This window comes from Hemiscyllium ocellatum, chromosome 24 (assembly GCF_020745735.1).
Source record: "Hemiscyllium ocellatum isolate sHemOce1 chromosome 24, sHemOce1.pat.X.cur, whole genome shotgun sequence".
Taxonomy (NCBI): Eukaryota; Metazoa; Chordata; class Chondrichthyes; order Orectolobiformes; family Hemiscylliidae; genus Hemiscyllium; species Hemiscyllium ocellatum.
Window position 1 is genome coordinate 55,504,904 of NC_083424.1, and position 12,549 is coordinate 55,517,452.

General features: G+C 52.6%; 1 protein-coding gene across 1 annotated transcript; it reads left to right on the forward strand.

The window, feature by feature from the left end:
* The first annotated feature begins 104 nt into the window (after nt 1-104).
* LOC132827417 (glutathione S-transferase theta-3-like) lies at nt 105-12,549 on the forward strand. Its single transcript, XM_060844088.1, has 5 exons — nt 105-313; nt 815-902; nt 1,346-1,496; nt 3,071-3,247; nt 12,333-12,549. Exons 1-5 carry the CDS (start codon nt 202-204, stop codon nt 12,534-12,536), a joined length of 732 nt encoding a protein of 243 aa, XP_060700071.1. The 5' UTR covers nt 105-201; the 3' UTR covers nt 12,537-12,549.

The window sequence follows — 12,549 nt, forward strand, 5'->3', positions numbered from 1 at the left end:
AGTGAACTATGAGACATTGCACCTAGCTCCCCTCCACCCCCCAACACACACACACACACACACAGTCCCACTTAACCTTTGGTCTCTTCCTCTCTGCTGTGTGTTTGTGGGAACTGGGGGAGGGATTGGTTTGAGATCAGACAAAGACTGAGCTGCTGATTCCTCCAGTCTTGTTATTCTGCAAAGTCTGGAAGGAGCAGCATGGGCCTGGAGCTATACTTGGATTTGCACTCACAGCCCTGCCGAGCTGTCTACATTTTCGCCAAGAAGAATAACATTGTGTTTGAGTTTAAGCAGGTCGATCTGTTCACAGGTAGGACAGAGAGCTCACTCTGACCTCACCATCTCCACTAGATTGTAGGAAATCGGTTTTCATTCCTCTCTCCTGCCACTCTGCAGCTCTGCTAATCAGGGTGAAGGACTGTGGATGTTGTAAATCTCAAACTCAGTTCTGAACAGGAGCTGCACTGGAGCCAAAAATGTTTATTCTGGTTCTATTGGAATTGCCCAGACCTGCTGCGTTTCTCCAGCACTCTCTGTTTCTCCCCCTAAAATTCCTCTCAAGTTTGCCTCCCTCTCCTTTTCTTTCCCTCTGTCACGCCTTCATCACCACCTCTCTGATCTCTCCCCCACAGTCTCCCCCCTCCCCTCCCCCTCCTACCCCTCCCCCTCCCGCTCGCCCTCTCGCTCCCTTCCCCCCAATCCCCAATCCCCAATCAGGCTGTCCCATGGATAGATGAGGTGTCACCGTGGAGCATGTGAAATTGCCTGATACCATCTGCTCCTGTTTCCTGTGGTCTTGTGTTGTCTGCAGGTCAGCAGTACAGTGAGGACTTTGGCAAAGTGAATCCCCTCAGACTGGTGCCAGCGCTCAAGGATGGAGACTTCACCATGGGAGAGAGGTGAGGCCATGCTTCTATGTTCAAAACAAACGCTGTTCTGACCCTGAGACAGAGTGTCCCGAGACAGAGAGTGACCCTGAGATAGAGTGACCCTGAGACAGAGTGAACCTGAGACAGAGAGTGACCCTGAGACAGAGAGACCCTGAGACAGAGTGACCCTGAGACAGAGTGTGCCTGAGACACAGAGTGATCCTGAGACAGAGAGTGATCCTGAGACAGAGTAACCCTGAGGCAGAGAGTGACCCTGAGACAGAGCGACCCTTACACAGAGTGACCCTGAAACAGAGTGACCCTGACACAGAGTGACCCGGACATAGAGTGTCCCTGGGACAGAGTGACCCTGAAACATAGTGTCCCTGGGACAGGGAGTGACGCTGGGACAGAGTGTGACGCTGGGACAGGGAGTGACAATAATGGACTGTCTCTCTGATTCTCTCCTGAAGTGTGGCGATTCTCAAATACCTGGCATCTAAATACAAGACACCTGACCACTGGTACCCGGCTGATCTCCAGAGGCGTGCCCGAGTGGATGAGTATCTGGCCTGGCAGCACATGACCATTCGATTTCAGGGATGCAGGGTTTATGTGTTCAGGGTAACATCACCAATCTCTTATAGGGAACACACAGGGTGTTTACTGGGAATTACAGGGAGATGTTTAATGGGGTTGGTGGGGAGTGTTTATTGGGGATTACATGGGGATGGTTATTGGGGATTACAGGGGGATGTTTATTGGGGATTACAGTGTGGTGTTTATTGGGGATTACAGGGGGTGTTTATTGGGGATTACAAGGGGATGGTTATTGGGGATTACAAGGTGGTGTTTATTGGGGATTACATGGGGGGTGTTTATTGGGGATTACAGGGGGGTGTTTATTGGGGAGAACAGGGGTATGATTATTGGGGATTACAGGGGGATGGTTCTTGGGGATTACAGGGGGGTGTTTATTGGGGATTACAGGGGGATGGTTATTGGGCATTACAGGGGGATGGTTATTGTGGATTACGGGGGTGATGGTTATTGGGGATTTAAGGGGGATGGTTACTGGGGATTACAGAGGGATGTTTATTGGGGATGACTGGGGGGTGGTTATTGGGGATTACAGGGGGATGGTGATTAGGGATTACAGCGGCATGGTTATTGGGGATTACAGGGGGGTGTTTATTGGGGAGAACAGGGGTATGATTATTGGGGATTACAGGGGGATGGTTCTTGGGGATTACAGGGGGGTGTTTATTGGGGATTACAGGGGGATGGTTATTGGGGATTACAGGGGGATGGTTATTGTGGATTACGGGGATGATGGTTATTGGGGATTTAAGGGGGATGGTTATTGGGGATTACAGAGGGATGTTTATTGGGGATGACTGGGGGGTGGTTATTGGGGATTACAGGGGGATGGTGATTAGGGATTACAGCGGCATGGTTATTGGGGATTACAGGGGGATATTTATTGGGGATTACAGGGGGATGGTGATTGGCATTACAGCGGGATAGTTATTGGGGATTACAGGGGGATGTTTATTAGGGATTACAGGGGGATGGTTATTGGGATTACATGGGGATGGTTTTTGGGGATTACAAAGGGATGTTTATTGGGGATTACAGTGGGATGGTTATTGGGGAATACAGGGGAATTTTTGGGGAATACCGGGAGATGGTTTTGGGGGATTACAGGGCAATGTTTCTTGGGGATTACAGTGGGATGTTTATTGGGGATTACATGGGGATGGTTATTGGGGATTACATGGGGATGGTGTTTGGGGATTATTTTTTGGAGACAGTGCTTGTCTTTTATTTAGTTAATTGCTCAAACAGGCAACTTGAATTTGGGGTGATAGAAAAGGACTGGCTTCTTGCACAGTGGCATCTGCGCACAGAACACGTCCTGAGGGAAAGGATGAAACTTTCAACTTACAATAGCCTTATCGAACTCTGTAATTCAAAATTGTGATACCGGTTTATCAAATAGAGGGTTATGTTTAATATTTACATTCTCAAGGAGCCTGGCAACATGTAAGTGAATTTGAAACTTCCCCGAACACAACTGCAGTGTTTGAGTTCAGCCCCTGCTCTGCCCATGATCCTCAGGGCAGTGGTTGACCTCCTGTGAGTGAACCTTGACCTAAGTAATCTAATCTAATCTCTCCTCATGTGTTTGCCCTCAGGGCCTGTTGCCAGTTTTAACTGGGCAGATAGTGCCCAAGGACAGAATGGACGAGGCCATACAGGATCTGCAAACAGCCATCCAGATCTTTGAGGACACTTTCCTGCAGGACAGACCGTACATCACAGGACAGGAAGTGTCCCTGGCTGACCTGGTCGCTCTTGTCGAACTGATGCAGGTGAGAGAAGTGGGACTGGGTTCGATCACACTTCCAACTGATCAGGTGATTCCACCGATAGATCAATTCGATTGGATAAATGCAGATCGTTTTCCAAGAAATGGAATTATAAACACATCCCACACATCATTCCCCTCCTTCCTCATTGGTTTCAGCTGCCATTGAACCTAGTGGGGAGATTAGATTAGACTTAGATTAGACTTAGATTAGACTTACAGTGTGGAAACAGGCCCTTCGGCCCAACAAGTCCACACTGACCCGCCGAAGCGAAACCCACCCATACCCCTACATTTACCCCTTACCTAACACTACGGGCAATTTAGCATGGCCAATTCACGTGACCCGCACATCTTTGGACTGTGGGAGGAAACCGGAGCACCCGGAAGAAACCCACGCTGACACTGGGAGAACGTGCAAACTCCACACAGTCAGTCGCCTGAGTCGGGAATTGAACCCGGGTCTCAGGCGCTGTGAGGCAGCAGTGCTAACCACTGTGCCACCGTGCCGCCCATTGCATAATGGCATGATCTCTGGCCTGTTAACCCAGAGACCCAAGTGATGTTCAGGGGACCTCGGTACAAATCCCACTATGGCAGATGGTGGAATTTGAAGTCAAACCTGGAATTAAGACTTTAACAATGATCGTGATTGGACGGTCAGGAAAAGCCCATCTGGCTTTACTATTGGGCGACAGCACTGGCTCAGTGGTTCGCACTGCTGCCCCACAGCACCAGGGTCTCAGGTTCGATCCCAGCCTCGGGCATCTGTCTGTGTGGAGTTTGCACATTCTCCCCGTGTCTGGGTGGGTTTCCTCTGGGTGCTCTGGTTTCCTCCCACAGGCCAAAGTAATGCAGGTCAGGTGAATTGGACACGCTAAATTGCTCATATGGTTAGGTGCATTAATCAGTGGGAACTGGGACTGGGTGGGTTACTGTTCAAAGGGTCGGTGTGGACTAGTTGGGCTGAAGGGCCTGTTTCCACACTGTAGGGAATCTAATCATATTCCGTTGATAGTAAGAGTTAGACATGTGGGTGCTCAGTGATTGTTCACTCCCCCTTTGACCCGGAAGTCCCAAAGCGCAGATCTCCTCTTGCCCCCTCCCCCCGGTCCTGGTATCTGACCGCTCTCCAATAGGACCTCCCACTGGCCTTGCCTTTTCCCATTCCCTGCACAATCCACTCGCTGTTTTACAGGATCCTTTCTTTTTGGTTGGTAAGTTGCTTTATATCACAGCACCAGAGGAACACTCCTGTCTCTCGATTCTCACACTCCCTTACACTCTCGGTCCGACAATTCCATCATCACCAATAAACACAGCCCCTCACCCACAAGGAATGTCCTGGTCACCTTTAGAATGAGGATTCAGGTTTGTAGGCCCGGGGCCTGAGGGACAGGGATATGGAGTACACTGAAAGGATTACAATCTCACCATTCCCTGTGCCCCTTCAGGGGAAAATGTACCTCGCTACAAAACCAAAGAGATGGAGTCGATAAACAAGGAAATAAAGTTCCAGGGTCAACCTGACAGTCCCTTCCTCAGAACGAGGCCAAGCCAAATACATACTCCCCACGAGGGGTTTGGGGTCCTCCACCCTCAACAACCTGCTCCCACCCCTCACCTTCCATCCACACGGCACTGAGCTCGCCCCCTCCCTCTCTCCCTCGCCCCCTCCTTCTCTCCCCCTTACTCTCTCCCTCTCTCCCCCTCTCTCTCCCTCTCCCCCTCGCTTTCTCCCTCTCCCCCTCTCTCTCCCTCTCCCCCTCGCTTTCTCCCTCTCCCCCTCGCTCTCTCCCTCACACCCTCACTTTCTTCCTCTCCCTCTCCCCCTTGTGCTCTCCCTCACCCCCTCACTTTCTCTCTCTCCCTCTCCCCCTTCCCCTCACCCCTCTCCCTCTCCCTCTCCCCTCACTCTGTCTCTGTCTCCCTCTGTGCTGCCCCCAGTGTTGTCTCCCCCCACCTTGCCCCAGTCGGTATGGGCACCGTGAAGTGCCCGGTCTCTCCACAGGACGGAAGAACGTGACAGAATGACAAACAAAGCCAGGAGTGAGGAAAATAAAGTGGAAGTGAAGGGGGCAGACGGTGACAGGGTGGTCCTTGTGAAAGGAAAAAAATGGTTCAGAGTAATATTGGGCCCTTGAAGACAGAAACGAGTGAATATATTACGGGGAACAAAGAAATGGCAGAAGAGTCGAATAGGTCCTTCAGATCTGTGTTCACTGGGGAAGACACAAGCAATAGGGCGGCACGGTGGCACAGTGGTTAGCACTGCTGCCTCACAGCGCCAGGGACCTGGACTTCCACACTGTAAGTAATCTAAAATCTCCCTGAGGTAACAGTGGCTAAAGGTCCTGAACTGAAGGGAATTTATATTTTGCCAGGAATTGGTGTTGGAGAGACTGTTAGGTCTGAAGGTTGATAAGTCCCCGGGGCCTGATGGTCTACATCCCAGGAGACTGAAGGAGGTGGCTCAAGAAATCATGGATGCGTTGGTGATTATTTTCCAATGTTCGATAGATTCAGGATCAGTTCCTGCGGATTGGAGGGTGGCTAATGTTGTACCACTTTTTAAGAAAGGTGGAAGAGAGAAAGCAGGGAATTATAGACCAGTTAGTCTGACCTCAGTGGTGGGAAAGATGCTGGAGTCTACTATAAAGGATGAAATTACGACACATCTGGATAACAGTAACAGGATAGGTCAGAGTCAGCATGGATTTATGAAGGGGAAATCATGCTTGACTAATCTTCTGGAAGTTTTTGAGTATGTAACTCTGAAGATGGACAAGGGAGATCCAGTGGATGTAGTGTACCTGGACTTTCAGAACGCCTTTGATAAAGTCCCACATAGGAGTTTAGTGACCAAATTAGCGTGCATGTTATTGGGGGCAAAATACTGACTTGGATTGAAAGTTGGTTGGCTGACAGGAAACAAAGAGTAGTGATAAACAGCTCCCTTTTGGAATGGCAGTGGGGTACCGCAGGGATCTGTGCTGGGACCGCAGCTTCGTACAATATATGTTAATGATATAGATGAAGGTATTAAAAGTTATATTAGCAAATTTGCTGATGATACAAAGTTGGGTGGCAGGGTGAAATGTGAGGAGGATGTTAGGAGAATACAGAGTGACCTGGACAGGTTAGGTGAGTAGACAGATGCACGGCAGATGCAGTTTAATGTGGATAAATGTATGGTTATCCACTTTGGTGGCAAGAACAGGAAGGCAGATTACTACCTAAATGGAGTCAAGTTAGGTAAAGGGACAGTACAAAGAGATCTGGGTGTTCTTGTACACTAGTCAATGAAGGTAAGCATGCAGTTACAGCAGGTAGTGAAGGCTAATAGCATGCTGGCCTTCATAGCAAGAGGGGTTGAGTATAGAAGCAAAGAGGTTCTTCTGCAGCTGCACAGGGCCCTGGTGACACCACAATTGGAATATTGTGTGCAGTTCTGGTCTCCAAATTTGAGGAAAGACATTCTGGCTATTGAGGCAGTGCAGCGTATGTTCGCGAGGTCAATTCCTGGAATGGCGGGACTATCTTAAGCTGAAAGATTGGAGTGACTGGGCTTGTATACCCTTGTATTGTCGATTGGGTATCCATTCCTGGGGAGGGGTTGGGGGTGTGTAGGTCACCGAGCCCTTTCCAAATCAGGGTTTGAGGTGCCCCCTCCGTCTGGTGAACAACTCGATGTTTCCAATTGCCCTGGGGATAGCATTCAGGCCGTTCCATGGAATGTCAATGTGAGGGGACATTGTATAGCCTGCAGCTGCTGGCTCAGGTGGACACTGTGTGTCTGGAGCTGGGGCCTGTCTGGATTCTGCAACACCTTTATTTCAGTCTTTCAGCACAGTCACTTGGGACCAAAGTTAACCATCACACAACACCAGGGTGTAGGCCAACAGGTTTATTTGGAAATACCAACTTTCGGAGCCAGTGCTGCCAATTAAACCGGCTGTACCAAAGAGAAAGTGGGTCGCTGAGAAATCAGACAGCAGCAAGGCCTCACTCTCACCCACTCACTCCCTTGTCTCTCACTCTCTCACCCTCCCTCCCTCCCTCTCCCTCACTCTCTCTCTCCCTCCGTCCCTCACTCTCTCTCACTCTCTTTCACTCTCTCTCACTCTCTCACTCTCTCTCTCACTCTCCCTCCCTCTCACTCTCTCTGTCTCACACTCTCTCTCACTCTGCCTCCCTCCCTCACTCTCTCTCACTGTCTCACCCTCTCTCAACCTCTCTCACTCTCTCTCACTCTCAAACCCTCCCTCTCTCTCTCTTTCTCTCTATTCTCCCTCTCTCTCGCTCTCACCCTCTCTCTCTCTCACCCTCCCTCTCTATCTCCCTCCCTCCCTCTCTTTCTCACACTCTCCCGCCCACTCTCTCACTCTCTCACTCACCCTCTCTCACTCTCACCCTCCCTCTTTCTCTCTCTCTCTCACTCACTCTCACACTCTCACCCTCCCTCCCTCTCTCTCTCTCACCCTACCTCCCTCTCTCTCTCTATCTCCCTCCGTCTCTCTCCCCCTCCATCCCTCTCAATCTCCCTCCCTCCCTTTCTCTCACGCCTTCCCTCTCAATTCTCACTCTCTCACGCTCCCTCCATCTCTCTCTCTCTCACCCCTCTCTCTCACCCTCAATCCCTCTCTATCTCTCAACCTCCCTCCCTCCTTCTCTCTCTCACTCTCTAACCCTCCCTCTCTCTCTAACCCTCTCTCTCTCACCCTCCCTCCCTCCCTCTCGCTCTCACCCTCTCTCTCTCACCCTCCCTCCCTCCCTCTCTCTCTATCTCCCTCCCTCCCTCTCTCTCTCTCCCTCCCTCCCACACTCTCTCTCTCTCACCCTCCCTTCCACTCATTCTCCCTCCCTCCCTCCCACACTCTCTCTCTCTCTCTCACCCTCCCTCCCTCTCTCTCTCACTCTCTCACCTTCCCTCCCTCTCTCTCTTTCTCTATCTCTCTCTCTCTCACGCTCTCACTCTCACACTCTCACCCTCCATCCCGCTCTCTCTCCCTCCCTCCCTCTCTATCTCCCTCCCTCCCTCTCTCTCTCTCCCTCCCTCCCACACTCTCTCTCTCTCACCCTCCCTTCCACTCATTCTCCCTCCCTCCCTCCCACACTCTCTCTCTCTCTCTCTCTCACCCTCCCTCCCTCTCTCTCTCACTCTCTCTCACTCTCTCACCTTCCCTCCCTCTCTCTCTTTCTCTATCTCTCTCTCTCTCACGCTCTCACTCTCACACTCTCACCCTCCATCCCGCTCTCTCTCTCTCCCTCCCTCTCTATCTCCCACTCTCTCTCTCTCTCACCCCTCTCTCTCTCACTCTCTCACCTCCCTCCCTCCCTCTCTATCTCCCTCACCACCCCCACACCCTCTCTCTCTCTCTCACCTTCCCTCACTCTGTCTCTCACCCTCTCTCTCTCTCACCCTCCCTTCCTCTCCATCTGTCTCTAACTCCCTCCCTCTCTCTCTGACTCTCTCACCCTCCCTTTCTCTCTCTCACTCTCACACCCTTCCTCCCTCTCTTTCTCTCTCACTCACTCTCATCCACCCTCCCTCTCTCTCTCTATCTCCCACCCTCCCTCTCACTCACCGTCCCTCCCTCTCTCTCTCACTCTCTCACCCTCCATCCCTCCCTCTATCTCCCCCTCCCTTCCTCTCGATCTCCCTCCCTCCTTCTCTCTCATACCTTCCCTCTCTATTCTCACTCTTTCACCCTCCCTCTCTCTCTCCCCCTCACACCCTCTCTATCTCTCTCACTCCCTCCCTCCCTCTCTCTCTCTCACTCTCTCACCCTCTCTCTCTCATTCTCCCTCCCTCCCTCTCTCTCACTTTCTCTCACTCTCCCTCCCTCTCTCTCTCTCACTCACTCTCACCCTCCCACCCTTTCTCTCACTCTCTCACCCACTCTCTCTCACTCTCTCTCGTTCTCTCTCTCTTACTCTCGATCTCACCCTCTCTCCCTCCTTCTCTCTCTATCTCACTCTCTCTCCCTCTCTCTCTCCTTCTTTGTCTATCTCACCCTCTCTCCAATCCTCCCTCTCTCTCTCTCTCTCTCACTCTCTCACCCTCCCTCCCACTAACTTTCTCACTCTATCTCACTCTCTCACTCTTCCTCCCTCTCTCTCACTCACTCTATCTCCCTCCCTCTCTCTCTCTCACACCCTCCCTCCCTCTCTATCTCCCTCCCTCCCCCTCTCTCTCACACTCACCCTCTCTCTCTTTCACCCTCCCTCTCTCTCTCTGTCACCCTCCCGCCTTCTCTTTCAATCTCTCACCCACCCTCCCTCTCTCTCTCTCTCACTTTCTCACTCTCCCTCCTTCTATCTCACCCTCCCTCCCTCTCTCTCACTCTGTCACCCTCCCTCCCTCTCTTTCTCTCACTGACACTCTCCCCCTCCCCCTCTCTCTCCTTCTCTCTCCATCTCACCCTCTCTCCCTCCCTCCCTGTCTCTCTCATCCTCCCTCTCTCTCTCTCTCTCTCTCTCACACTCTATCTCACCCTCTTACTCTCCCTCCCTCTCAAACTCTCACTCTATCTATCTCCCTCCCTCCCTCTCTCTCTCTATCTCCCGCCCTCCCTCTCTCTCACCCACTCTCTCATCCTCCCTCCCTCTCTCTAATTCTCTCACCCTCTCTCTCTCTCTCTCTCTCACCCCACCTCCCTCTCTCTCTATCTCCCTCCATCTCTCCCCCCCTCTCTCCCTCTAAATCTCCCTCCCTCCCTCTCTCACACCTTCCCTCTCTATTCTCACTCTCTCACCCTCCCCTCCATCTCTCTCTCTCTCACCCCCTCTCTCTCACCCTCAATCCCTCTCTATCTCCTTCCCTCCCACCCTCTTTCTCTCTCTCTCTCTCACCCTCCCTCCCTCTCTCTCACTCTCTCACCCACCCTCTCTCACTCTCTCACCCTCCCTCCCTCTCTCTCACTCTCTCACCCACCCTCTCTCACTCTCTCATCCTCCCTCCCTCTCTCTCTCTCACTCTCCCCCTCCCTCCCCCTCTCTCTCTCACCCTCCCTCCCTCTCTCTCTCACTCTCTCACCCTCCCTGTCTCTCTCTTTCACACTCTCACTCTCTAATCCTCCCTCCCTCTCTCTCTCTCTATTCTCCCTCTCTCTCGCTCTCACCCTCTCTCTCTCACCCTCCCTCCCTCTCTATCTCACTCCCTTCCTCTCTCTCTCTCACTCTCACCCTCCCTCCCTCTCACTCTCTCACCCTCTCTTTCTCAACCTCCCTACCTCTCTCTCTCATCCCCCCTCTCTCACTCTCCCTCTCTCTCTGTCTCACTCTCTCTCTCTCACCGTCTCTCACTCACCCTCCTTCCCTCTCTCCCTCTCTCTCTCTCTCTCACCCTCCCTCTCTCTCTGTCTACTCTCTCACCCTCCCTGTCTCTCCCTCCCTCCCACACTCTCTTTGTCTCTCTCTCATACCCTCCCTGCCTCTCTCGCTCACTCTCTCTCACCTTCCCTCCCTCTCTCTCTTTCTCTATCTCCCCCCTCTCTCTCTCTCACTCACTCTCACACTCTCATCCTCCATCCCTCTCTCTCTCTCCCTCCCTCTCTATCTCCCTCCCTCCCTCTCTATCTCCCTCCCTCTCTCTCTCTCTCACCCCTCTCTCTCACTCTCTATCTCCCTCCCTCTCTCTCTCTCACCCCCTCTCTCTCCCTCCCTCTCTATCTCCCTCCCTCCCTCTCTCTCTCACCCCCTCTCTCTCTCCCTCTCTCCATCTCTATCTCCCTCCCTCCCTCTCTCTCTCTCATCCCTCTCTCTCACTCTCTATCTCCCCCTCTCTCTCTCTCTCTCTCACCTCCTCTCTCTCACATCCCTTCTCTCTCTCTCACCCTCCCTCTCTTTCTCTCACCCTCCCTTCCTCTCTCTGTCTACTCTCTCACCCTCCCTCCCTCTCTCCCTCCCTCACTCTCTCCCTCCCTCCCACACTCTCTCTGTCTCTCTCTCATACCCTCCCTGCCTCTCTCACTCATTCTCTCTCATCTTCCCTCCCTCTCTCTCTTTCTCTATCTCCCTCTCTCTCTCTCACGCTCTCTCTCTGTCTGTTTGTCTCTCTCTCTCTCTCACTCACTCTCACACTCTCGCCCTCCATCCCTCTCTCTCTCTCTCCCTCCCTCCCTCTCTATCTCCCTTCCTCCCTCTCTCTCTCACCCCCTCTCTCTCACTCTCTCTCTCTCCCTCCCTCCCTCTCTCTCTCACCCCCTCTCTCTCTCACTCTCTTTCCCTCTCTATCTCCCTCCCTCTCTCTCTCTCTCACCTCCTCTCTCTCTCTCACATCCTTTCTCTCTCTCTCACCCTCCCTTCCTCTCCATGTGTCTCTACCTCCCTCCTTCTCTCTCTGACTCTCCCACTCTCCCTCCCTCTCTCTCTCTCTCACTCTTACCCTCCCTCCCTCTCTCTCTCTATCTCCCACCCTCCCTCTCTTTCACCCTCTCACCCTTCCTCCCTTTCTCTCATTCTCTCACCCTCCCTCTCTCTCTCACTCATTCACTCTCACACTCTCACCCTCCCTCCCTCCCTTTCTCTCCCCCTCCCTCCCTCTCTATCTCACACTCTCACACCTTCCCTCTCTATTCTCACTCTTTCACCCTCCCTCTCTCTCTCTCTCTCTCGCCCCCTCTCTCTCTCACCCTCACACCCTCTCTATCTCTCTCACTCCCTCCGTCTCTCTCTCTCACCCTCCCTACCTCTCTCTCTCACTCTCTCACCCTCCTCCCTCTCCCTCTCTCTCTCGCCCTCCCTCCCTCTCTCTCTCTCTCTCATACATCCTCCCTCCCTCTCCCTTTCTCCCTCTCTCTCTCACCCTCCCTCTCTCTCTCTCTCACCCTCCCTCCCCCTCTGTTTCTCTACCTCCCTCTCTATCTCCCTTCCTCCCTCCCTCTCTCTCTCTCACTCTCGCTCCCTCTCCCTCTTTCCCTCTCTCTCTCTCTCTCTCACACACACACACACACACCCTCCCTATCTCTCGCTCACTCTCTCTCTCCCTCCCTCTCTCCCTCTCCCTCTCTCCTTCCCTCCCTCTCACCCTCCCTCCCCCTCTCTCTCTCTCTCCCTGTTTTGTTACCTTCCCCTTCTCCCTGCAGCCTGTGGGAACAGGACTCGACCCTCTGGAAGGTCGCCCGAAGCTCATGGAATGGCGGGAGCGAGTCACGCGTGACGTGGGGAAGGGGCTGTTCCATGAGGCCCACGAGAAGCTGATGAAGGAGAAGGAACTGTTCAAACTTATTGACCCAAAATCTCCTCGGATGCAGCAGCTTGCAAAAAACCTGCAGAAAGTCTACAAATGAAGGGCTGGGCTGG